Source organism: Girardinichthys multiradiatus, chromosome 23 (genome assembly GCF_021462225.1).
Source record: "Girardinichthys multiradiatus isolate DD_20200921_A chromosome 23, DD_fGirMul_XY1, whole genome shotgun sequence".
Taxonomy (NCBI): Eukaryota; Metazoa; Chordata; class Actinopteri; order Cyprinodontiformes; family Goodeidae; genus Girardinichthys; species Girardinichthys multiradiatus.
In genome coordinates this window covers 47,005,958-47,033,615 of record NC_061815.1, presented here as the reverse complement: position 1 = coordinate 47,033,615, position 27,658 = coordinate 47,005,958, and the positions used below count along the sequence as shown (strand labels likewise).

General features: G+C 39.1%; 1 protein-coding gene across 1 annotated transcript in view; it reads left to right on the top strand.

Moving 5' to 3' along the window:
- The window catches only part of rapgef2b (Rap guanine nucleotide exchange factor 2b), a 127,360-nt gene that overhangs the window by 39,161 nt on the left and 60,541 nt on the right, over positions 1–27,658 (top strand). The window contains exons 2-4 of the mRNA XM_047353149.1: positions 3,484–3,554; positions 7,056–7,112; positions 22,395–22,478. Coding sequence (XP_047209105.1) covers positions 3,484–3,554; positions 7,056–7,112; positions 22,395–22,478 — 212 coding nt within the window. The remainder of the gene's footprint in view (positions 1–3,483; positions 3,555–7,055; positions 7,113–22,394; positions 22,479–27,658) is intronic.

Sequence of the window (27,658 nt, the reverse complement as noted above, 5' to 3'; positions counted from 1 at the left end):
CTAAAAGAATACAATTTTATAGCTCTGCTTTTGGGTTTTATTTCAAAACTTTGGCTTTACTGTTATATTCATCAATATGTCAACAAAACAAAGAAACGTTTGTCTTAAAATAAATTTTGTGATCTGAAAGCTGCACATATAAAATAATGCATCATGGATGAACATTGAAAAATCCTTTTTTTCTGATAGCTCCTTCCTCCCTTAAGTTTAATACATTTCAATTTTAAAAAATTCTTTATTGTTTGAATTTATTGCCATCTTAAACATGGTCATAAAAACTGCAGTTTTTGAATTCAGTCGACACTTTAAACCTTATTTATGTTGTCGTCCAGCAGGTGGCAGTAGGTGTCTATAAAATAGGCCCTGCTGATCCACTGACGCTAACACTTCAGACCTTTTGAACATAGAAATTTTGTTACTGAGGATATTGCTGTGTGAGATAATGGGTGATGATGGTAACTTCTGTTTCATCTACATATTTTATTTTATTGCATATGTAAACTCTGACTATTATTTTGTTGACAAAATGAGACTGTTTCATTCAAGGATTGGTTTTTTTTGGTCTTGTTTTTTTCAGATTTCTCCAAGTTTTTATTTTTAATTGTATTTTTTTTTTTTTTTTCTTACATTTCTCTTCATTTGTTTGTTTCTTTTCTTTCTTTCACTTTCCACTTTCACTCCATGCATGATCACATGTGGTGATTAGAGAGTTTCCAGTTTGTTTACATAGCTTGTTAAGCTAACACAGCAGGGGTACATGCCACAGAAGCCAGTGACCCTGATCAAGATCAAGCCTGGTCACAAAGTGTTAGTCAGTATTGTTTTTATGTGAATTACCATGTAAAAAAAAGACATTTTAAATGTTATTTACTTGGTCCATCGTCTGTATTTCATCATTTTACAGCCACTATCTTCTTTTACAAAGAAACTGTGTAAGAATCCTCACTTTTGACCAAGAAGGGCCATTTATTCAGTCTTATTATGACCTTCACAGATAGACTTGCACAAAAATTGCAGATAAACACATTTTCAAGTTTCCAAGTGCTGTGGACCAGCATCACCGTCTCAGCTTCTCTCCTATTGGCTGAGGTCAAACTTCTAGGAAGTACCTGCAGATCCTCATTATGGCTGCCTGGTTCTGAAAAGGAGCAGAAACGACTAATTTAACTTCTGTCATGTTGCTAAAGAAGTCAGGAGCATTGTGGATTTGGTGGTAGATAGCGCTGTTAGTTGGGATAGTTTACTGTATCCTGTTGACTCTGAGAGAATACTTCAGTTTGTTGAAGTAGTAAGAGGAAGTCACGTTTTCTAACGCGCTTTAAAAAAAAAAAAAAAGCATCACTCAATGACGGTCTCTTCACAAACTATGGGAAACATACTACAAGAACTTCAATGTTAAATCAGCATCTTTAAACATTCACAATGATATGTTCTGAATAATTTTAAGATATACATTTTTCAACAACAAATCCTAGTAAATATGGCCAATATTATTTAACAAATTAACCTTTTTAAAGTAAACTGTCATTCAAGGATAATTTATGTCCTGATTAATATATATAAATGTCACTATGTTTTATTTGTATTTCATGTGGCATTTCTAAATTAAAGCCTCATAAACATGGGACAAATGACCTACATCAGCATCTAATGTGGGATTCCAGTATTAAAGCAATACTAATATGGCAATATCTCCTAATCTTTTAGTGTATTCTGCTGTGTTGGGTTGCTGGTTCAAACCCAGTTCCATCTGACACTTAGCTCCAGAATGAGCATTCCGGGCACCGCACAATGGCCGCCCACTGCTCTCTAAGGGATCAGTGCTTAAGAAATAAAAGGAGAGTAAAATCATTTGAAAAATAATATATTTTTAACGAGAAAAACATGTTTCAAATATATTAGAGTGGTAATACATTTCAAAGAAATAAAACAGTAAGAAATCCACTTGAATTAAATAAACAAAGGAAAAATATAGAGTTCAAGAAACAAAATATGATTTGAAAATTAGTGGTTTAAATAAGAATAGTAGATTAAAATAAAAAAATATATATATATTTATATCTGATTAATTGATTAATAATTTCATAAATCTCTTCTTTTTATTATGTTTTTGCATTTAATGGTGCAAAAAATTTACAATTCTAGCTACTTTTTGGCCCACTAATAATTTTATTTATTCATTTATTTGTTTCTATATTTATTCTTAATTATGGCAGGATCAGTCCTCCATATTTTCCAGCAGCAGCCATGCCTTTTCCAAAATTGATTCATTGCTTTCAGCAACAAAATAACTGGCTGCGGGTGATAATCATTTAGAAAACATCTTCTGAAACTTAATCCTGATTTTGATCAACTCTTTTTCATACGGTTTGGATTTGAAGGTAGAGAATGACATGGATTAGAACTATTTTAGTCACACGTTGTGCTGCCTGCAGCCTTTTAAGGCAAAGGTTTTCAGCTTTTATCTTGAAGAGGTTTCTTATTTTTTTATGCATTCTGTTTTCCATGAAACACTGAAGGTCCTCTGACACACGGTATGGGAGACCAAATCAGCATGAACTGCTGTCTCCATGTCATAAAACCTTCAATAATTATAGGATTGTTGCTCTCAGACACTTAACCCTGGGACAAACTGCGCATTCTGTGTGGCTTCATGTGCATTTCTGGCCCAGCCTGAGGACAAGCTCTCTGTTGTCCCTCTGCCCTGCTGTCGCCACATCTACCTCCAGTTTTCCGCCGACAAAGGCCTCCCAGTAGCTTCCACCAGTCGTGCAGCCCAAACACAGACACACGGACGTGAGGTCTGTGGCCCAGTGTGCACCGGCAGACACCGGGGTAGCTGTGCTGTCTGCCAGCTCTCGGAGAGGGCCACTTTGTTTCACCTCAGACTTGAACACCGGCCAGACAATCCCGCAGTTACTCACTGGGTCTCTTGATGAAGCAATTGAATAGAGTTTATAGTTGAGCCGTAGGCCTCTTTTTTTTATTTTTTCCATTGCGTCTATTCCAGTGTTCAGACTCAGAAATCAATGAAACCGTGCTTGTTAATAGTTTGCTGTTTATCCAATGCAGCATGAATCAGCAGCATGTTAACTGTTGAAGCAAATGCATAATCATGGTTCACTAAGCTTGAATGCATCAAACTGGTATTACACTCATTTAACAAGTCTAATGCTCAAAAGTCAGGTTTGAGTAGACTAAATAATCATAGACAATATTTATTCAGAAAAAGCAGTTTGGCTCTGATGTCTGTTCAGCCATAACAGGGAAGCCTGAAGAATTTATTTAGATTATTTCTCAAACTCATTGTTTAATCAGTTATTCCAGAAACAAAATGAATAATGTGCGTGAGATCAAGTAAACTTTGCTTCATCAAGTAATTCATTTAACTTTTAAGTCTAATGACACATTTGTGTTTTTGAATGAGTTGCCACAGATCTACGTGATTTTCTATCTGACTGACTTTCTGCTCCGCTTCCTCAGGACCTGGAGATCGTTTACTCGTATCTCCATGGGATGGAGGCCCTGTCAAACCTGCGGGAGCACCAGCTGAGGTAAGTCTGTACAAGATGGAGACAAGATGGAGAGATGGTTGTAGCCTGGGATGGAAAATTAACAGCAAGCTGAGCTGCTGGTTGAACACTAGAGAATTTCATAAGGTTTATATATTCCAGTGGACCTCTAAGCCCTTGGTAGCCAGAATAATTTAAGGCAAAATTACCAAAGTTCAAAAATAATACTGAATATGATTTTTGAAAAGAAGCTATAAAGCCAGTCCAAGACCCTTAAAAAAGACAGTTTTTATTGCTTGCGAACGCTACTTGGCAACAGGCTAATTATTATTTTACTTATTTTTTCAAGGTTCACACATTAACCTCATATCTCTTCTTCCTGTTTCCTATCTTTTTGTTTAGGTAATTTGCTTTTGACTATTTCACCTTCTTCCAACTTTAAAATCCACTTTTTAATTTTATTACAGTTTTAAGTAGAGCTGCACAACACATTGAATCAGAGTCTTTATTGCATTATCAGTGTGCTTAATATTGCAGTTGTAAAAGACTGCTTGGATGTAGTATTTGGTAGAGTGCCCTGCATTCACATTCTGCATGCCAATAGTATTCGGATGACAAAGACAAACGTCCCAGAGTGGTGGGGACGGGATGGTGGAAAATGAAGAGAACTATTATTGCTTGGTCTTAATACAGGTCCTTCTCAAAATATTAGCATATTGTGATAAAGTTAATTATTTTCCATAATGTCATGATGAAAATTAAACATTCATATATTTTAGATTCATTGCACACTAACTGAAATATTTCAGGTCTTTTATTGTCTTAATACAGATGATTGTGGCATACAGCTCATGAAAACCCAAAATTCCTATCTCACAAAATTAGCATATTTCATCCGACCAATAAAAGAAAAGTGTTTTTAATACAAAAAACGTCAACCTTCAAATAATCATGTACAGTTATGCACTCAATACTTGGTCGGGAATCCTTTTGCAGAAATGACTGCTTCAATGCGGCGTGGCATGGAGGCAATCAGCCTGTGGCACTGCTGAGGTCTTATGGAGGCCCAGGATGCTTCGATAGCGGCCTTTAGCTCATCCAGAGTGTTGGGTCTTGAGTCTCTCAACGTTCTCTTCACAATATCCCACAGATTCTCTATGGGGTTCAGGTCAGGAGAGTTGGCAGGCCAATTGAGCACAGTGATACCATGGTAAGTAAACCATTTACCAGTGGTTTTGGCACTGTGAGCAGGTGCCAGGTCGTGCTGAAAAATGAAATCTTCATCTCCATAAAGCTTTTCAGCAGATGAAAGCATGAAGTGCTCCAAAATCTCCTGATAGCTAGCTGCATTGACCCTGCCCTTGATAAAACACAGTGGACCAACACCAGCAGCTGACACGGCACCCCAGACCATCACTGACTGTGGGTACTTGACACTGGACTTCTGGCATTTTGGCATTTCCTTCTCCCCAGTCTTCCTCCAGACTCTGGCACCTTGATTTCCGAATGACATGCAGAATTTGCTTTCATCCGAAAAAAGTACTTTGGACCACTGAGCAACAGTCCAGTGCTGCTTCTCTGTAGCCCAGGTCTGGGGAATGCGGCACCTGTAGCCCATTTCCTGCACACGCCTGTGCACGGTGGCTCTGGATGTTTCTACTCCAGACTCAGTCCACTGCTTCCGCAGGTCCCCCAAGGTCTGGAATCGGCCCTTCTCCACAATCTTCCTCAGGGTCCGGTCACCTCTTCTCGTTGTGCAGCGTTTTCTGCCACACTTTTTCCTTCCCACAGACTTCCCACTGAGGTGCCTTGATACAGCACTCTGGGAACAGCCTATTCGTTCAGAAATTTCTTTCTGTGTCTTACCCTCTTGCTTGAGGGTGTCAATAGTGGCCTTCTGGACAGCAGTCAGGTCAGCAGTCTTACCCATGATTGGCGTTTTGAGTGATGAACCAGGCTGGGAGTTTTAAAGGCCCCAGGAATCTTTTGCAGGTGTTTAGAGTTAACCCGTTGATTCAGATGATTAGGTTCATAGCTCGTTTAGAGACCCTTTTAATGATAAGCTAATTTTGTGAGATAGGAATTTTGGGTTTTCATGAGCTGTATGCCAAAATCATCCGTATTAAGACAATAAAAGACCTGAAATATTTCAGTTAGTGTGCAATGAATTTAAAATATATGAATATTAAATTTTCATCATGACATTATGGAAAATAATGAACTTTATCACAATATGCTAATATTTTGAGAAGGACCTGTATGTCCAGGTTGAAAAATGGAGGAGACCAGGACCAGGAGGAAACTGCCCCTGCACATGAAGCTCTCTACTTCATTAGACATTTTAAATCACATTTGATGCTTTGTCTTTGAGGGCTTTATGCATTTGCGATATTATTGTTGAAAGTTGCAATGACGATTTTTCTTGCTCTTCTCTTTGTTTTCCATCATCACGATTTGCCCACAACTATCCGTGAGCTTGAGCGTCATTGACTAAAATGCATCAAGGGCAGTAAAAGTCCATCCAACTGCTCACAGATGAGATTTTAATGTAGAGATTCATTACGTGTCCCTTGAAATCAACTGGTCTACCAAGCAGTCTTTGGGATTCCTTCATATTGGAGAAGACTTCTTATATTCTGCTGCTCGAGATCTCAGTAATCAAACGATTCTGTCAGTTTGCTTTATTTTGGTATTTCCATAAAGCATTTTTATAGGACTCCATAATATCAGATAAACATGACATGGCAATTTGTTTTTTGTTTAATACTACAAAAACGACTGCATACTGTATCCACTGATCTGCAGCCCTAATGTCCACGCCTCCTGTGAGGTTAGCCTCTTGGTATATAAGATCTAGATCAGGTGTGTCCATATAGGACAGTGAACGTTCATCCAGATAAATTATTAGCAAAGTTAAAATGCATGGAGACTGAAATGTTATAACCTACCAAATATTTCATACAAGCAGTCCTTTGCAGTTGCGACGTTGTGCACTGCTCCCTATAAGGGATGGGTTAAATGCAGAGGACAAATTTCGTTGTAATGTACATGTGCAATGACCAATAAAGATGATTTAAAAAAAATATATATATTAAAACGATTATAAAGAATACAGATCAATATATTGTGCAGCTCTAATTCAGTATCTATTGAGTTAAAAATATGCAGTTTTATTAAAGTCTCTGGGAATTTTATGGACAACCTGAGAAATGTCTGCTGACACAGATTAGAATCTTCTCATCCACCTGCAGCTGTTGCAGGTAGAAAGGAAGAGTCTCTGAGACTCAGTCTGTTGGTGTGAAGTCCGTTTTTCCCTCATCAAACATGCAGTGCATTCTTACAGCTATTAATAAATGCACTAAACACTTAACAATGTGGTTACTGCATGTCACTGACAGTGGTGGAAAATAACTCCAGATGTTTATGTAACATAAAATCAATATTAACCATTCCTGAAGCTTTTTATATAATAATTTTATTCTTGTGATAAAATAGATATTTCTGCTGCTGATAACTGACATTCTTATTGCTCTGTTTCCACAGGATAATGTGCGAGACGGTGCGTTACGAGAGACACGAGGCCAATGAAGTGCTTTACTAGTAAGTCCTTCAGTGTGTGGACATACATACATGTGAATAGTTGCATGTAAATGAATATTAATCATATAAGGGTTGATCCTTCCTCCTGGATCATTGCATGAATACAGCAAGTGAAAGATTCAGTCAGTGAAACAGAATTTTTAGTCTTTTCGCTTTGATCCAGTAAATAACTAGATGTTATTGATGAACTGAAACAGGCTGGCTGCACACAGCAGAGCAAAAGAAACTTTGCATGTAAATGAAGACGAATGTATCTAAAGTGCAGAAGAGGTTCAGGCAATTCCCTGATGAACATCAGTCTGTAAACTGTGTTCCAAGACTTCACAGCATCCCCAATTAGAAAAAAAAGATATTTAGTGTACTGTGAGATCACTGCATAGCGAAAATTCATTAGGTAGAAAATTAGCCAATCATAGTTGCACATTTCCTTCCTTAATATATAATTTCTAGCTTATTTGATTTGTGAGGTGCATTGAAAGCTTCTGGATGTGTCAGATCGGTTTACAAAGTCTGCCACTGCTGTGGTGAGCAGAATAAACACCCAGTGTTTGACTGCTGTCACATGGTGATGACTTTCTAACACCCATGGTGAGAATTAAGCCTGTTAATTAACTCTGTGAACTTTTCCACAGGCTGGAGAAAGTTCTTTATCCATTATTTGTCTCCCTTCTGATTCCTTTTAGGTGTTTTAATAGTCAATAAAGAAGACCTGACACCTTCTTAGAAGTTCACCAGCTTTAGCAGCTGGGCAAACAAAGGGTTTACTGATGAAATAGTGGTTGAATACTGAATTCAAGTTTGAGCCACACATTGACTACCACACATACAAGCAAAGTTTATACTCTACCATAAAAATCTGTTTGTGTACATCGTTTTTGAAGAGTTAAACTTTTTTGTAATCTTTAAAAGCAGATTTGATCAAGAATCCTCCAGACTTAATGAAGAAAATAAGCAGAAAGAAGCCAAAGTCCAAATAAAGTTTTTTTTTTAATAAACATTTACAGAAAACTCAGAAAAAAATAACTTAAGACCACTTCAACACACTCATCAAAATTACCAACATGTTAACTAAATACATAGAAATGAGAGATGACTTTGGACTTCTGTACAGTCTATAGCATACTGTTACCTACTAATCAGTCGAGCTCTTTTAGTTCTGTATTTATAAAACATGTTGTTGATTAACATATACGTATTCTTTACTATAAGTGCTTCAGGTATCTAGTCACAGCAGGAATTCCTGCTGTTTTGTTCTAACCAGATTAACATCCTTAAACGCGTTTTCTGAGTCAGTAAAGTAAAGGTTTTGTTGAGGCGTGCAGCCACTCAGCAATCGTCACCAGGCAGTCTGTGTGCCTTCTAGCTGATTTCTCATAGAAAGTGGTCAACAGGCAGTGACATAGCAGCTCTACTCTGATAGGTCGGTGAGTTTAAAGATCTTTACAAAACTAAAAACTCTAATTTCAATAAACCATCTAGGAAACACAGCAGGCTATTTCTCTCTTCCACATTACATGTTCCTAAGTCTGTACACTAAACTCATTTTCTTTCCAATTGGTTTGGCACAGCTGTTCCTTTACATCATTTATTAACCTATAAAAGTCGTGAAGCACACTGCCTGATAAAAGCAGGGGTAATAAACAGCGGAGGACCAGATTGAGTTTTGTCGTCTGCAGGAACTTTATCGGACCTCTCTTCTAGATTAAACAAACATTTAACTGCCTTTTTTCATGTGTTTATCTATTTAAAACAGTAGCAATAATATGCTGTGGAATGAGGGTTGTAAAAGTCAATGAGGGAGAAGGATTGTAAAAGTAATCCTATTGAACACGTGACTTTATTGGACAGAAAATAAATGAGGAAAAAAAGTTTAAATGATAACAGACAAGAAAAACATTTATCACAAGTCCTAGAAATCAGACATATGGTATTCAAATCAACTAAATAAGGTCAGGAGATGAATATATATATTACTGGATATAAGGGTTTGCTGTCGCTGTGTAGAAACAGGGGATTTCTTCCTCAATTTACAAAAACGTCCTCATTCAAAGAAGGAACGTTATACATGGGAATAAATCCTGGATAAAATTTCACAGAAGTTAGTTAATGAACCACTCACTTATAGGCTCCTCCTGATTGTCTGTAGGCGGTCCTGGAGTAATGATTGGAAGATAAATGCAGTAGTTATAAAAACACTGCTCATATATCCTGCCTGAGGAGTGCTGCCACTATATGGATACACACATACAGTATGAACAATCTCATTTAATATCTTCTGACACGCTGTGAAAAGCTGAACCTCTGAGGGTTTGCCAGATTAACATTATTCTGCTTAACCACTTCATGTGGAGACTTACCTCAACATGTTGTACGGTGGCATCTAAAGAGAGTTGCTGGTTTCCTGTAGTGCCAAGCGAGTGACTTTTATTTTTGTGGCCCAACTCAAACTTAAGCTGTTCACATTTGGAGGGGCTTTATAGTTTTTTTACGCAGAGGAACCTCTGAATGCTAATTTAATTTAGTATTTTTCTGTATCAGAAATTTGTATGTGGTAACAAGTTACTCCTTAAAAAAATAAAGGAAATTAAAATAATTAGTTTCAGCCCTCTCCCACACATTCCCCAAAACACGCAACACTGAAAAGCACAGAAATCTTCATCATAATAGTCATCAATTGTATATAACATTGCTAGAAGCACTGTATGGTGAAATTATAATGAAACAATAAATAATAAAAACAATAAAAACTAGTTTTGTGTAGTTTTAAATTATAGACTATTGAGAGGTAGATCTTTTTTACTATTTGGAAGGAGAAAACACTTCCATTTTTACCTTTAGAAAAGACCTCATGGGCGCTTGTGTGTTTCGCACCGGGCCCATAGCCAGAGGCAAAGGGCACAAAGCAAAGGGAGCACTGGCAGTCTGCATGTTGCTGCCTGTAGAAGTGCTGGTGGCACTCATCTCCCTGTCTTTAGGCTTGTAGTTAAACAAAAATTGGTCCACACACACTTGCTATTGTCTTTTAGGTAAACCTAGTTCCACAGAGTTATGCTGCTTGAGACAACATCCTGATTTGGGTAATGCGGTTCCCAGAATCTTTGCACCTATTCCCACTTTGCACACACCTCTTTGATGGTTCTTAAAGAGAGTGCCTGTTCACCACCATCGCTTCGGTGCCGTCATTGCAGCATAAAGAGGACAAAGACGAAAAATGCAACATGACAGATGCAGCAGATACATGGCAGCAACACAAGGAGACTACTGATAAGGGACAATCAAGTTTGCAGGAAGTGTGCAGTAGGCTGATGCACCAGTAGCGGCCATCATGCACATTTGTGTGAAAAATAATATTTGCATTTTGTAGTGTTAGCATTGCTGTAGCGTTAGCGTTCTATAGCACTAAAGCCCTGGTCCTCAACAATTGTCGGTTGATGCAAATCCTACACAGGAAAGGTGATGAACTATGTGAATAGCTTCAGCTTTCCCATCTGCGGTGTTCCTCAAAAACCTTTGACGTTTGGTAATCAATTCAGAATCATCGACGTGATCCACAATCGGCCACTTAAAATCTTTAACCAGTTAGTCAAAAAGTTTTCGTGATAATATGAATATGCAGATCTAGAACTGGTCTCTCTTACCTGGACAACATAAGACATTACATGGTAGACATGCCAATAGCGTTCGGTCACAAACTGCCAATGGAAGAAATAATAGAAACTGCTGATCATGAGTTCCTGAATCACGAGTAGGAACCAGTGGTGGACGTTATTTCCTTTTGAGTCGAGCTATTTCCAAGAACCAAAACAAATAAGTATAAATCTCTGAAAAACCACCTACAGTTACCTACAAATTTGTTCTGTCTCTTCATGTTAATGTCCCCTAAGGTTCTGTGGCATTAACTCTCCATACATCCTATGTTAGAGCATGTGAAAGCACTTGTTCTCAATGACTTTCAATGGTCACAGATCCACTCTGTTAAAAGTTGTAATGAACTTTGTAATTTACTTTGACTTTTCTGAGTTACACGCTAGCTTTGAAATTGCTTGCTCAGTGGACTTCTGGTTTATGGTGGCTGGGAGGTTTACTTCTATCTCTGGTGGAATCGTGTTTTATGGCTAAAAATATTTACTTTTAGTTTTACAGAGTTGGCATTTGTGATGGCTCTTGTCCACGTCATTTTCCTTTGGTGCACAGATGACTGGATGCGAAGTTTGTGACCATATGTGTTCACATCAAAGTGTCTGTGTGCCTCATTTATTCCGTCAAATTAGGTAATAAATTGATATTTAGATAATCAAGACTAATCATCCATGTTTACATTTTGACGTATCGAAAAATAGAATTTATCCCTAACCCATGAAGAACACAATCCTTTTCTCCGTGTTTTCTCCATTTGTGGATGATGGTTTGCTAGAATTACTTTAATCACATGTGGCCACATTAGTTGGCAAAGCTTTTTCCCCTCCATAACTGAAATCATCATTGAAAACTACATTTAATATTTACTGAGTTTATCTTTTTTAATATTACAATGTGTTTGATCACCTGAAACATTCAACTTTGACAGCAACACTAGACTGAAGTGTCAGGGGGGACAAGGAATCTTTCGCAGCACTGTGCGTTTTTCCAGACTGACTTTTACCCACCTTTCTGAGGCTGTTGGAAAGTTTCCTTCATTGTAGGACTTCTGTTCACACTGTGACCACTGAAGCAGCTTGTCTCTAGAAAACAGAGTGGGAGAAAAATAAACCTTAAGAAAATCTCATCACGTTCTGGTAAATAACCAGCTTTTAACAATTCAGCACAGACAGAACAGGTTTGGGTAAAGAAATGAAATGTTTGCTGCTGTTCTGTAAAATCCCAGTAAGTTAACTTATCTTCTATGTCCCTAGATATTAACTATGGGGTAAGAACGCTGTCAAAAACAATGTGTATGTAAAGATGGAAATGTGTGCATATTAGTCAATAGTTGTGCATAAGTAAAACCAAAAGAGGTATTGTACAGGTCCTTCTCAAAACATTAGCATATTGTGATAAAGTTCATTATTTTCCATAATGTCATGATGAAAATTTAACATTAATATATTTTAGATTCATTGCACACTAACTGAAATATTTCAGGTCTTTTATTGTCTTAATACGGATGATTTTGGCATACAGCTCATGAAAACCCAAAATTCCTATCTCACAAAATTAGCATATCATTAAAAGGGTCTCTAAACGAGCTATGAACCTAATCATCTGAATCAACGAGTTAACTCTAAACACCTGCAAAAGATTCCTGAGGCCTTTAAAACTCCCAGCCTGGTTCATCACTCAAAACCCCAATCATGGGTAAGACTGCCGACCTGACTGCTGTCCAGAAGGCCACTATTGACACCCTCAAGCAAGAGGGTAAGACACAGAAAGAAATTTCTGAACGAATAGGCTGTTCCCAGAGTGCTGTATCAAGGCACCTCAGTAGGAAGTCTGTGGGAAGGAAAAAGTGTGGCAGAAAACGCTGCACAACGAGAAGAGGTGACCGGACCCTGAGGAAGATTGTGGAGAAGGGCCGATTCCAGACCTTGGGGGACCTGCGGAAGCAGTGGACTGAGTCTGGAGTAGAAACATCCAGAGCCACCGTGCACAGGCGTGTGCAGGAAATGGGCTACAGGTGCCGCATTCCCCAGACCTGGGCTACAGAGAAGCAGCACTGGACTGTTGCTCAGTGGTCCAAAGTACTTTTTTCAGATGAAAGCAAATTCTGCATGTCATTCGGAAATCAAGGTGCCAGAGTCCGGAGGAAGACTGGGGAGAAGGAAATGCCAAAATGCCAGAAGTCCAGTGTCAAGTACCCACAGTCAGTGATGGTCTGGGGTGCCGTGTCAGCTGCTGGTGTTGGTCCACTGTGTTTTATCAAGGGCAGGGTCAATGCAGCTAGCTATCAGGAGATTTTGGAGCACTTCATGCTTCCATCTGCTGAAAAGCTTTATGGAGATGAAGATTTCATTTTTCAGCACGACCTGGCACCTGCTCACAGTGCCAAAACCACTGGTAAATGGTTTACTGACCATGGTATCACTGTGCTCAATTGGCCTGCCAACTCTCCTGACCTGAACCCCATAGAGAATCTGTGGGATATTGTGAAGAGAACGTTGAGAGATTCAAGACCCAACACTCTGGATGAGCTAAAGGCCGCTATCGAAGCATCCTGGGCCTCCATAAGACCTCAGCAGTGCCACAGGCTGATTGCCTCCATGCCACGCCGCATTGAAGCAGTCATTTCTGCCAAAGGATTCCCGACCAAGTATTGAGTGCATAACTGTACATGATTATTTGAAGGTTGACGTTTTTTGTATTAAAAACACTTTTTTTTTATTGGTCGGATGAAATATGGTAATTTTGTGAGATAGGAATTTTGGGTTTTCATGAGCTGTATGCCAAAATCATCCGTATTAAGACAATAAAAGACCTGAAATATTTCAGTTAATGTGCAATGAATCTAAAATATATGAATGTTAAATTTTCATCATGACATTATGGAAAATAATGAACTTTATCACAATATGCTAATTTTTTGAGAAGGACCTGTATATTTTCTCTATAAGAATACAAAATAAAATGTTACAGTTTCAAGAAATTACAAATACAAAGTTCAAGTTTACACTTGTGGTTTATTCTTTATGAATACAATATGCTATAACAGTTTGTGAATACGATTTCTTTTCTTTGAGAATATGAATTTACATCAGCAACTTGGCGTCATGTGATCTCAGGCTGGTTAGTGGAGCACATACAGGTCCTTCTCAAAATATTAGCATATTGTGATAAAGTTCATTATTTTCCATAATGTCATGATGAAAATTTAATATTCATATATTTTAGATTCATTGCACACTAACTGAAATATTTCAGGTCTTTTATTGTCTTAATACGGATGATTTTGGCATACAGCTCATGAAAACCCAAAATTCCTATCTCACAAAATTAGCATATCATTAAAAGGGTCTCTAAACGAGCTATGAACCTAATCATCTGAATCAACGAGTTAACTCTAAACACCTGCAAAAGATTCCTGAGGCCTTTAAAACTCCCAGCCTGGTTCATCACTCAAAACCCCAATCATGGGTAAGACTGCCAACCTGACTGCTGTCCAGAAGGCCACTATTGACACCCTCAAGCAAGAGGGTAAGACACAGAAAGACATTTCTGAACGAATAGGCTGTTCCCAGAGTGCTGCATCAAGGCACCTCAGTGGGAAGTCTGTGGGAAGGAAAAAGTGTGGCAGAAAACGCTGCACAACGAGAAGAGGTGACCGGACCCTGAGGAAGATTGTGGAGAAGGGCCGATTCCAGACCTTGGGGGACCTGCGGAAGCAGTGGACTGAGTCTGGAGTAGAAACATCCAGAGCCACCGTGCACAGGCGTGTGCAGGAAATGGGCTACAGGTGCCGCATTCCCCAGGTCAAGCCACTTTTGAACCAGAAACAGCGGCAGAAGCGCCTGACCTGGGCTACAGAGAAGCAGCACTGGACTGTTGCTCAGTGGTCCAAAGTAGTTTTTTCAGATGAAAGCAAATTCTGCATGTTATTCGGAAATCAAGGTGCCAGAGTCTGGAGGAAGACTGGGGAGAAGGAAATGCCAAAATGCCAGAAGTCCAGTGTCAAGTACCCACAGTCAGTGATGGTCTGGGGTGCCGTGTCAGCTGCTGGTGTTGGTCCACTGTGTTTTATCAAGGGCAGGGTCAATGCAGCTAGCTATCAGGAGATTTTGGAGCACTTCATGCTTCCATCTGCTGAAAAGCTTTATGGAGATGATGATTTCATTTTTCAGCACGACCTGGCATCTGCTCACAGTGCCAAAACCACTGGTAAATGGTTTACTGACCATGGTATCACTGTGCTCAATTGGCCTGCCAACTCTCCTGACCTGAACCCCATAGAGAATCTGTGGGATATTGTGAAGAGAACCTTGAGAGACTCAAGACCCAACACTCTGGATGAGCTAAAGGCCGCTATCGAAGCATCCTGGGCCTCCATAAGACCTCAGCAGTGCCACAGGCTGTTTGCATCCATGCCACGCCGCATTGAAGCAGTCATTTCTGCCAAAGGATTCCCGACCAAGTATTGAGTGCATAACTGTACATGATTATTTGAAGGTTGACGTTTTTTGTATTAAAAACACTTTTCTTTTATTGGTCGGATGAAATATGCTAATTTTGTGAGATAGGAATTTTGGGTTTTCATGAGCTGTATGCCACAATCATCCGTATTAAGACAATAAAAGACCTGAAATATTTCAGTTAGTGTGCAATGAATCTAAAATATATGAATGTTAAATTTTCATCATGACATTATGGAAAATAATGAACTTTATCACAATATGCTAATATTTTGAGAAGGACCTGTAGTTAGTCGATTTGCGTTGCGCATGCGCTATCACACTCCTCACCGCCAGTAAACGTAGTGCCTGAATGGGAGATAATTCAGTCTAAAAGGAATATTAGGAACAAAGGGGAGATAGGGGGCGAAAATCAAGAGTATTATAAATAAAGCATTGTTCTTATTTTTATGAAATACAAAACTAAAACATAGAATATAATGGGTGGAGTTATACAATGATGTACAGTAGGTGGCGGTATGCACCTCTGAATTTGTTGCTTACCGCCAGCAGAGGAAGAAGAAGCAGGAGCACTAGCGCCAAGATGATGAACCAAGAAACTACGGTACAAAGCCAGGTAATGTTAAGAGGTTTATATATGTCTTAAAGTCGTTAATGTATGCTCTTGGTCCGTCATCTTAGCGCTAGTGCTCCTGCTTCTCCTTCCTCTGCTGGCGGTAAGCAACAAATTCAGAGGTGCATACCGCCACCTACTGTACATCATTGTATAACTCCACCCACTATATTCTATGTTTTAGTTTTGTATTTCATAAAAATAAGAACAATACTTTATTTATAATGCTCTTGATTTCCCCCCTATCTCCCCTCTGTCCCTCATATTCCTTTTAGACTGAATTATCTCCCATTCAGGCACTATGTTTACTGGCAGTGAGGAGTGTGACAGCGCATGCGCAACGCGAATCGACTAACTCTGTGCTCCACTAACCAGCCTGAGATCACGTGACGCCAAGTCGCTGATGTAAATTCATATTCTCAAAGAAAAGAAATCGTATTCACAAACTGTTATAGCATATTGTATTCATAAAGAATAAACCACAACTATAAACTTGAACTTTGTGTTTGTAATTTCTTGAAACTGTAACATTTTATTTTGTATTCTTATAGAGAAAATATACAATACCTCTTTTGGATTTTACTTATGCACAACTATTGACTAATATGCACACATTTCCATCTTTACATACACATTGTTTTTGACAGCGTTCTTACCCCATAGTTAACCACTGTTGTCTCTCTCCCACACATGTGAGCTGTTTACGGCTCTGTTTATTGTAGCAAACTGTGTGCTTTATTTCGTCACATTACCCACATATTGTGGCTTTGAGTCTCTTGAGGATTTTCTGGTGAAAAGGTTTGCGTTTCGGAGGCGACACAAGGTGCCGGGTTCGTATCCCACAGATTGCCCCTCTGGGTCCCTGAGCAAGACCCTTAGCCCCAGAATGCTCCCGGGGTGCCACACAATGGCAGCCCACTGCTCTCTATAAGGGATGGGTTAAATGCAGAGGACAAATTTTGTTGTAATGTACATGTGCAATGACCAATAAAGATGATGAAGATTATTAGATGATCATTATATATTTGACTATTTGGAAACCCATTGGAGTATGAACTGCTTGGACTGTATTACATTGTGTTAAAAAGACTTGAACTCCAGCAGCTGCTTTTGTTTAAAAAAAAATAAAAAAATTGCATCATGATAAAACATAAGTGGGGTAAGCTTACCTTCTGATTTTTACATTTGCATAAATACGGAAATGATCCATGATGTTGAATTTGATGAATAGGAATGTACTGCATGTGTTTTTGGGGTTCTATGCTGTAAAGTTCCTGCAAGGATTTAAGAAGGTTTTTCTTTAAATTTGATTTTAGATTTTTGTTTTATTTTGTTTATGTATTTATAATTTTAGTCACCTAAAAATGCCTTCTCATCTCATCCTTTCCTATTTAATAAACTGCAAACATTATATAAAGCTAGACTTTAATCTGTTTATCTGAAGATGAGAATGACCAGAATTTGCATCTGTTGAATGTAATGTTTTCAGTTGATTAGATCAGAAAGATTTGCGACATCTTTATGGAAGCAGTTTATCATTTTCTGTAGAAGAAAGATCATATTTCCTCACTTCTAACAGCTAAATGTAGCTCATGAGCTGGAATAAGATTGATTACAATTGTCCAACAAACATTTTAAGTCTGGCCAGCCAAGACTTACAGCATGCACTGGGGCGGTTTGCAGCCGAGTGCGAAATGGCGGGGATGAGAATCTGCTCCTCCAAGTCCGAGGCCATGGTTCTCAACCGGAAAAGGGTGGCTTGCCCTCTCCAGGTCAGAGGGGAGCTCCTGCCTGAAGTGGAGGAGTTTAAGTATCTTGAGGTCTTGTTGATGAGTGAGCGGAGAATGGAGCAAGAGATCAACAGACAGATCGGTGCAGCCGCCGCACCAATGAGGACGCTGTCGGTCCGTTGTGGTGAAGAGAAAACCTAGACGAAAGGCGAAGCTCTCAATTCACCAGTCGATCTACGTTCCTACCCTCACATATGGTCATAAAACTCTGGGTCATGACCAGAAGAACGAGATCTCGGATACCATTGTCTGAAATTCAAATTCAAAAATACTTTATTTTTCCCACAGGGAAATTAAATGTTGTTGTAGCTCATATTCTGCAGGTTTCTTCAAAGAGCTGTTGTAGATGCTGATGGCCGTGGGCAGGAAGGATCTCATGTAGCGCTCCGTCTTACAGCAGATCTGAAGAAGCCTCTGACTGAAGACACTCTGTTGTTGTAGGACAGTCTCATGAAGAGGATGGTCAGGGATCTCCATAATGTTCTTCATTTTATGAATAATCCTTCTTTGCACAACGATCTCCAGAGGTTCCAGAGGAGTCCCCAGAACAGAGCCAGCCTTCTTTATTAGCTTGTTGAGCTTTGAGCTTCCTCTGCAGGGTGGCTGGGCACTCCCTTAGAGATAGGGTGAGAGCTCATCCTGGAGGGGCTCAGAGTAGAGCCACTGCTCCTCCACATTGAGAGGGGTCAGATGAGGTGGCTCGGACATTTGTCTTGAATGCCCCCTAGACACCTCCTTTAGGAGATGTTTCAGACATGTCCTACCGGGAGGAGGCCCACGACATGCCGGAGGGACTGTGTCTCTCAGCTGGCCTGGGAACACCTGGGCACCACCCAGAGGAGCTGGAGGAGTTGTCTGGGGAGTGGAAAGTCTGGCTGCTGAGACTGCTGCCCCCTCGACTCGGTCCCGGCTAAGCAGAAGATGACGAGTACGAGTACTTTTTAAGTTTCTGTGATATATAACAGAGACCAAAAAATCTGATTTAGCAAGTTGTTGAAGAAAAAGCCAGATTTTTAGCTGAAGTTAGTCAGGTCTGAAACCAGAAAAAGCCAGTTGATGCTGTCAGAAGGGAGGTGATTATATCATGGGAAAAGTCTGAGGAATTCAGGATTATGAACTTCTGAACTTGCGTAATATTAATCAATTATTATCATATGTTCACAAGGGACTTTTCATTGTTGTTTCATGAGTCAAATCTCATTTTGTTAAATACTTCACACTAGAATGTTTTTTCATCTTTTCACCCCACCTGCTCCATGGCACACTTATAACCCTCTGTGGAGAACACTTATAACCCAGCTCCCTGTTGTTACAGGCCTCCCTGTGGGGTTTGTGATAGCGTTTGACTATTGCTTCCTGTACGTATGACCCAGATCAGTCAATCTTTCCCATTGTATAGAAGTCTTCTGTCTGCATCGTTTTTGTTTTGGTATGCTCTACTCCTCCCCGTGTTAGGTGCTTCCTTTGTTTTATGTATGCTGGTTAATAATTTAAGATTTTGTTCATGCTTATCTCAATGCAGAGAGGGATCATGAAAGTACGGAGCGGGTATGTGGGAGAGCACAAAGAGACGGTGGAAAAACAGGTTGCTTTTGAAATAAATGAGAGATTTTACACTCTGCCAGGAGCTCTGTGAAAAAGTGTGGAGAGAAGGAGGTGGATGAAGGAGGGAGACATGATTAAAAAAGAACAAGTCAGCAGCATAGAGGTGTTGGGTGTGAATTTATGCTCTTGTGTAGGAGCAGGTGTATAATAGGTGCACCCATCCTTTACCTCTCTGAAAGCACAAACCAGTGTCACTCGTGTGATTTTCCTTTCCTTGTCTGGTTTTAATTAAAAAGTGCCACTTAGGCCTTAAACTTAGTTTACATCTTGCCAGGTTCCAACCAAAAACATAAACACATTTTATGGAATAGATCAACACAAGGAAGCACATAATTGTGATGCGGAAGAACAAGAACACATGGCATACATGGATTACATACTAATTCATGCCAGGATTTAAACCTATGGATTTTTCTCCTTCCACTCCACAATAATGGACTGCTTGGTGTTGATTTTTCACAGAAATCCAAAAATAAACGCATTGAATGTGTGACAAACCCAAGAGGGATGAATGAATGCGTTTGCAAGTCACTGTAAAAAGGTGCTGCAAAAACTAGATAATCTGCTTCCAGAACATTGCCAGAGTATCTTCTAGTGCAATAATTTTAGCTTAATGTGCAGATGATGAGGGCTGTCTTTCAAAGCACCAAGAGAAACAAAGTGGAAGGTGCCATTACTGAAAAACAGCTGTTTGATTTTCCTGGTAGGCTGGAATGTTACTGCAATGCCTATTTTTATCCACATCTATTGAAGCTTCTGCATTTATGTCCAATTACTGAATAAAGATGGTATCAGGATTGCACGTCATGTTGATGCTTCCTTCTCTGAATGTCTGCTTCCTCTTTGTTTTCTAAGAGCTGCCCTGCAACACATACACTGACAGGGCCCAACAAAGCAAGACCATTCTTAAAATAGTCCCCCCGCCCCTCCAGTGCGGTAAAAAGTTGCATCTTTTTAAAAATTAGCAAAGTAAAAAAAACAACAGGTTATACTGGGTTAACATCACTTCTGCTACAGTATTTTAACCGACTCATTAAAATCCTGCATAAATGGTGTCAGAGGTAAAAAAAACAAAACAAATGGCACCTTGTGGGATTATTACTCTGTAGCTTGTGGTAGCAGTTATGGATGAGGGACAAGTTGCATCAGAAAGGAGCTAAAATGAATCTGTTAAATTCTAGCCTGACACCCTTAATTTATTGAAAGTAGTAGTAGAATAAAATTTTGATCTTGCAAGATGTTTTCCAAACCTTAAAAAAAGGTCTGTGATTTAAAATGAATAATTAAAAATGATTTAACAGAAAGCATTCTCTTTGTGTGGATGTTTATTCTGTGGATGTATTTGTTCTCTTGCAAGGATTAGACTGTCCCCTGCATCAACCAAGGGTCAGTGTGAGCTCATGTGTGTAGTGTCTGCATCCTTCAGCAGGGCCACGGGTGTGGGTGGTATTTGTCCATCCATAGTACACTCCGCCTGTCTCCAAGGCAGTCTTCTCTTGGTTTTCTGCTTCCTTTTAGACATTGTACTTTCACACAGCATATATAAAGGGGGATTTTAAAGGACAATCTATAAATGTTTGATCCAGGAGAAAATGTGCAGTTCACTATGAAAAAGGGCTGCAGCTGTTCCTTAATATTAACATTTCCAAAGCTCTTTTGTAGCTTTGTTCTAATATTTTTGATAAATGACTTTATTAATAACGGCAAAACTGTAGATAAGATTGAAAAATTTGCCTTTAAAAATGGCTTTCAAAAGTATCTTTGAAAGTTTGACATTTTTCATGTACAACCAGACATTTCAATGTATTATATTGTGATTTAAAATAATCAAATTAATAACAATTCTTAGTGGTGTGTCTGATGTGTGTTGAACCCCTTTAATTGATACCTGAAGCTAAAATCTATTTCCACCAGTTGCCTTCAGGGGTCACTTCATTAAGGTTACATTTGTTTTGTACTGCCGCACATATTCAGCCTTCATTTTAAGTGATGGAGTTGATCATTAGAATGGGTCCGTTTGGAAACGTCAAGCCTGCATGTGGAAACTGCAGAAACTGTCCGATCAGAAGAAGGGGAGCTATTAAAGGGGACAAATCGTGCTTTTAAATCCTTCCAATGCTTTGGTCTGAACTCCTTGTTAGTGTTGCTCCACAGGCTCTTATTTTACCTGTTCTGAGGTGCGTCTGAGAGCAACCTGTTTTGGTGCCATCTCTTTTTGTAGTTTGATAATAGAGATACAATTATCTAGCGCCGCAGAAACAAGACGAAAACAATGCAAAACTGTTATTGTAATAATATTCAAAGCATTCAGTACGGTTCTGTCCTCAAGGAGCAAATAGCAGCACACAGGACTAACATCAGCAGAAGGCACGATGCTACTGCTATCAGATCAGTGGACAGGACATCATATCAACACACAATAAATTCATGTCTAAAATAAAGTTTGTTGTCATTTTAGCATTATTTGCAGCATACCACTTAGCTGCATCTGTCGTTTCCATAGACAGAAGGAACCGACCCCTTAATCAAATGAAGTCTTTCAGCAAATCGCAGACGAAGAGGAATTTCTCCATGAACATTGGGGGAACATTTCTATGAAGAATTCAATTTAACCAGGCACTTTGAAGAGGTTCTGATGCTGGGGGACGGTGTAGTAAATTGTGTGGAGTAATACCACCAACAACCAAACATTTAGACGTATCCACTTGCAGCTTCGGCATACCAACATAAGTTGGACTACAAAAAAAGTAAAAAACGTCAGGACCTTGTTTAGCTGTTTCACAGCAAATATTGTGACATATTAGTTCAAAAAAATTTTTTTGAAACCCAAAAAGAATATCTACGCAGCACCTGGAGAGACTAAATACAACGTTTGTGCATTCTTACAGACTCTAAGTATACAACCAAATGTGGATTGTGCATGATAATGTCCCCTTTAAAGAGTTTTCAAGACTCCAGAGTTAATATTGCTTGCTATGAGTGATGAAAAGGACTGAATAACAAGTCAAAACGATTGCAACTGTACTGAAGTATTGCTAATTATCTGCCTAATAAGTTGAAATCTCTTACACACCTGGGCTTTACTATTTCAATGTATTTGTGTAAACTAATATAGGAATGTTGTTTTCCTCTCTTTTTCTTTGTATTAATTGGAACATTTGCTTGTGATTCCCAGCCCGGATGATGTTGGAAACTGCTGGTATATCCTGTTATCAGGCTCGGTTTTCATTAAGGAGTCCATGTTTCTTCCAAGAAGCAGGTAAGATCACCAAACATTCAAAATTTTTTTTTTTTTTTTTACCACAAAGCAATATAAGGAAGACAAGTAGAGAAATTTATATCAGTCTTCAGAAAATTTAAAAACTCTGAGCCTCAGCACTGATCAGCATCACTGGACTCAAAACCCAGAGTTGGGATTTCACAACAGGAGCTATGAAATGTGAACTTTATCTGTGGGCGACTTGGAAACAATGATCGTTTTATCCTTCAGCCTTGCATAACACACCTACTGCCACTCATAGCTGGAAACTGACTCTTTGGCCAGTGGAGCAGAACTCTTTCAGCTCTACAGCGGGGTCTTAAGTGGTCATTCTTTGGGTTCTTATAAACATGGGAGGAATTTAAAAAACACAAAGTTTGATCAGAAATGCTGATCCAGTCTAAAACAAATCTTCTCAGTTTTACCAAGATGAAAGTGTGACTAGGATGCCAGAAAATAATAAGCAGGTATTGGCAGATTAAAGTAAATGTCTGACATCAGTTACCGTAAAAGTCCCTAAAGTGTTTACAAAGCGTTGGTTGCAAAATAACTGAGCTACTGCATGCTCTATAAAAATGTTATGCATGAATATTGAGCTTATTGTTGGCTGTAGCGCTAAGTGATTTCTTTTGCAGCTCTTAAGTTTCTGCATTTTGTTTGAAATTCTAATTGTGATGCATGAACTGCTTGATGAGCATTTTAGAGTTTTATCATTTAGGGTAGAGCAATGGGGACCTCATTGAAAAACAAAATGCCAACAAAAGTTGATAAAAACAACATTTTAGCATGTTGCATTTCACCTATTATTAAATAGTTTTGTTTGCCTTTGCTTGCTGGGGGTTACGTGTTAAATCCAGCTCAGGATTCTAACCATTATCTGTAGTTTGGTGAAAAATCGTTGAGATATAATAGTTGAATGTTTTATAAATCCATTGTTTTGTGTCTTCTTTATTTTGTTCACCCTATCAAAAACACAAGTGGGAAATTTGTTGTTTCTCAAAATTTAACAAATTTATATCCAAAAAACTGTATCACCAGAATCCTTTATATCAATGACACATGTGGTTATTGAGGACTAAGGACCAATCTGCTTGAGTTCACGGACACAGAGAAGTATGTTCTGGTCTTAACTCCATCTGTAGTTAGTTGTACCACGGCAACATGTCATTTGGCTCTAAAAATCCACAACAACCATGTGCTAAACTGCGGTTGTTGGAGGAGTTACATTCTTTGTACACCGTCAGAAGCTTCTATCTAACTCATTCATTTGGCTCGAACACCAAGAGAAAAATTTGCATTGGTGTTAATTATTATGGAAAAAACATTCTGGACTTTGGAGAAAGCTGCTGTTGATTGTTTTGTTAAGATGATCTACAAATATCAGCCAACGTTGTATTTTGCTGATGCATTCACATAAAATGTAAAAACCATGGAAAAGAGCATTCATTCATGCTACATTCTAGCTACCATGATTTATTAGATGGTCTGTCTGGAGACTTGCTGCTCAATTTTATATCGTGACAAAAGAACAAACTGGTATTTTGACTTTAAGTCTTACACTTTTCTATTTAGCTGGCTTTGAAATGTTGGGGACGTGTTTTTTCTAACCAGTAACATGTGATTTTTTTAAATCGTGGCTGACCCATCTTCCCAATGAGAAATGATACTTTGATGAGAAATCTTTTCAACCCTGGTTTTAGTTTTTGTTCTACTTGCTCATTTCTGCTGCAAAAATCTTTTCTGAGTTGAATGACAACTAAACGATTTGAAATGAATCAGGCATCATGGCGCCTTGTGATTCACAGCCTTCAATGACGTCAAGGCCAAAAAACTTGCTTAGCTCTAAATGACAAAGCAGACTTTCAGTTCAAAAGATAAGGAGAAAATAATTTAAAACAGGAAAAGTTTGGTTTCATACCAGTGCAAGAAAGTTGATTCCCAATCAATAAATATTTGGTCATTTTATGTGAATGTCACAACATGTCTTGGGTCTAACTGTGAGACTTGAGGATTAATAGTGGGCATCATCCCAGTTACAGTTAGCTAACATTTATACAGTTTCCTAAACCATTACCTATACAATTTTTGTCATGTTTCCTTCTTTTTAAAAAAACTTTTCCTCATTAAATGCTTCTCTGAATTGGCACCAGGAAGCAAAATCACGATCCTTTGTCTAGTCTATTAAGAAGAGCACTGGTGAGGGCAAAATGGCTCGGAGGGGAAATTGGTTGTGACACGAGGAACTGAATTGAGTCCAGTGGGACTTTCTGAAGCTTTTAAAGATGTGCTGGAATTGGGTTTCAGGCAGACCGTGCCCAGAAATGGCTCTTAAGATCCAGACTGACAGCAAGCTTGAAACCCTGATACTGCTCCATCCTTCTCTCAGTGCCTCCATCTCTCCTCCCTGGTAGCTGTAGTGAGATCTGATCTGGGGGAAGATGAATGATTCAGCCGTTAAGTGAAGAAGTTGTGTGCCTAATTTCACCCATGTGTGAAATAAAATACAACTTATGAATTAGTCTTTATGGGTGGGTGATAGATTTGAAGCAAGCTCAGGTGCAAGGTCTGTTAAGTTTGTTTAAGAGACATTATGTCTTATTATTGAAGCTCAACAAATCATTATGAAGCTGCTTTTTACGGCGGGTTATTAAAGTGTCTGTAATAATCGTAACTTCTCCGTCTTGACAACCATGACAGCCTGAAACCATTTCTTGTAACAGTTGTTAAAGGGGCTGCACATTTGTCCTGGATCTGGTCTGCATGTGTTCCCATACCACCTCTGTGCTTTAGTTGGTGAGATGAAATATTGAAGCTCCCTCAGAGATCTGCTGTCAGTTTTCCTCCAACTTATCAGAAAGTGGAACAGAGCTGGCCATTAAGTGTTAATTTTGTACACAAATCCTTTAGAAAAAGTTTAAAACCAAAATATTGTTACAGCTCAATTAGACATATTGTTTTAAAATGTATTATTAAGAACTCTATTCCATTAAAAACAATCTTGCCGTGGATTAAAAAACTGTTATTAATATATATTTTTAAAGTTTTTATTTTGAGAAACCTATTTAAAACACACCGGAACTGGACTCACCTCGGAGTGATGAGTGAGGATGCTTCTTTGTCTCGATTTGGAAGCTGGCTGAAGACTTGTTTCGAGTCCAAAGTTTGGCGGAGAGGGGATTATGGGTAAGGACATAATCCTCACCAAGACATTTTTTGACATTTCATGCGCCCAACTTTGTAGGAACAATTTGGGGTTCCTGTTCCAACATTACTGTGCGTAAAGCAAGGCCAATAATGACACGGGTGAGTGAGTTTACTTTGGAACAAAATGACTGACATGACTCCACAGACCACCGATGGGATGAATTAGAGCGCAGACTGGAAATCAGGCCTTCATGTCCAACATCAGTGCCTGACCTCACAAATGCAATTCTGCAATGACAGATAAAAATTCTTGAACCTTGTGGAAAGCTGCAAACAGTGGGATGACATCATATTTAACCCCGGCAATTAGGAATCGGAGGTCACTCAAGTTCATGTGTGTGTGAAAGCAGAGGAGCGAATACTTTTGATAATGTAGTTTATTTACAGGGGTTGGACAATGAAACTGAAACACCTGTCATTTTAGTGTGGGAGGTTTCATGGCTAAATTGGACCAGCCTGGTAGCCAGTCTTCATTGATTGCACATTGCACCAGTAAGAGCAGAGTGTGAAGGTTCAATTAGCAGGGTAAGAGCACAGTTTTGCTCAAAATATTGAAATGCACACAACATTATGGGTGACATACCAGTGTTCAAAAGAGGACAAATTGTTGGTGCACGTCTTGCTGGCGCATCTGTGACCAAGACAGCAAGTCTTTGTGATGCATCAAGAGCCACAGTATCCAGGGTAATGTCAGCATACCACCAAGAAGGACGAACCACATCCAACAGGATTAACTGTGGACGCAAGAGGAAGCTGTCTGAAAGAGATGTTCAGGTGCTAACACGGATTGTATCCAAAAAACATAAAACCACGGCTGCGCAAATCACGGCAGAATTAAATGTGCACCTCAACTCTCCTGTTTCCACCAGAACTGTCCGTCGGGAGCTCCACAGGGTCAATATACACAGCCAGGCTGCTATAGCCAAACCTTTGGTCACTCATGCCAATGCCAAACGTTGGTTTCAATGGTGCAAGGAGCACAAATCTTGGGCTGTGGACAATGTGAAACATGTATTGTTCTCTGATGAGTCCACCGTTACTGTTTTCCCCACATCTGGAAGAGTTACGGTGTGGAGAAGCCCCAAAGAAGCGCACCACCCAGACTGTTGCATGCCCAGAGTGAAGCATGGGGGTGGATCAGTGATGGTTTGGACTGCCATATCATGGCATTCCCTTGGCCCAATACTTGTGCTAGATGGGCGCGTCACTGCCAAGGACTACTGAATCATTCTCGAGGACCATGTGCATCCAATGGTTCAAACATTGTATCCTGAAGGCGGTGCCGTGTATCAGGATGACAATGCACCAATACACACAGCAAGACTGGTGAAAGATTGGTTGAATGAACATGAAAGTGAAGTTGAACATCTCCCATGGCCTGCACAGTCACCAGATCTAAATATTATTGATCCACTTTGGGGTGTTTTGGAGGAGCAAGTCAGGAGCAAGATGAATTGACGCTGTATTGGCCGCAAAAGGAGGCCCTACACCATACTAATAAATTATTGTGGTCTAAAACCAGGTGTTTCAGTTTCATTGTCCAACCCTTGTATTTACTGAACTCTGCTGTATACATGGTCTGTTTGCCGAGTACAGCCGGCTGCTCCTACGCTTTACAGCTTATCTGACTAAACATTCACTGAATACTTACATGTTTTGTCAGTATGGTGTGTCAGGTTTTATACCTGCATCCAATAACAGTTGTATTCAGAGTATATTATTAATTTATTTTTGGAATTATTGATTTCAGGTCATGATTGCCATGATATTTTTAGATCCTGATTTTTTTCCATCCTTTGACATGTGACACAGACTTGCTGTTGTTGTAAGCAATCCTGTTTGCTTCAGAAAACTTACAGAATTGGTTTATTGCTAAATTTAGAAAGTTCATAGTCTTTTGTTATGGACTGAGTAATACAAGAATAATTGTTTTGATTGTTACATTTTGAACAACTTCTCAATGTTTGAAAGAGTGA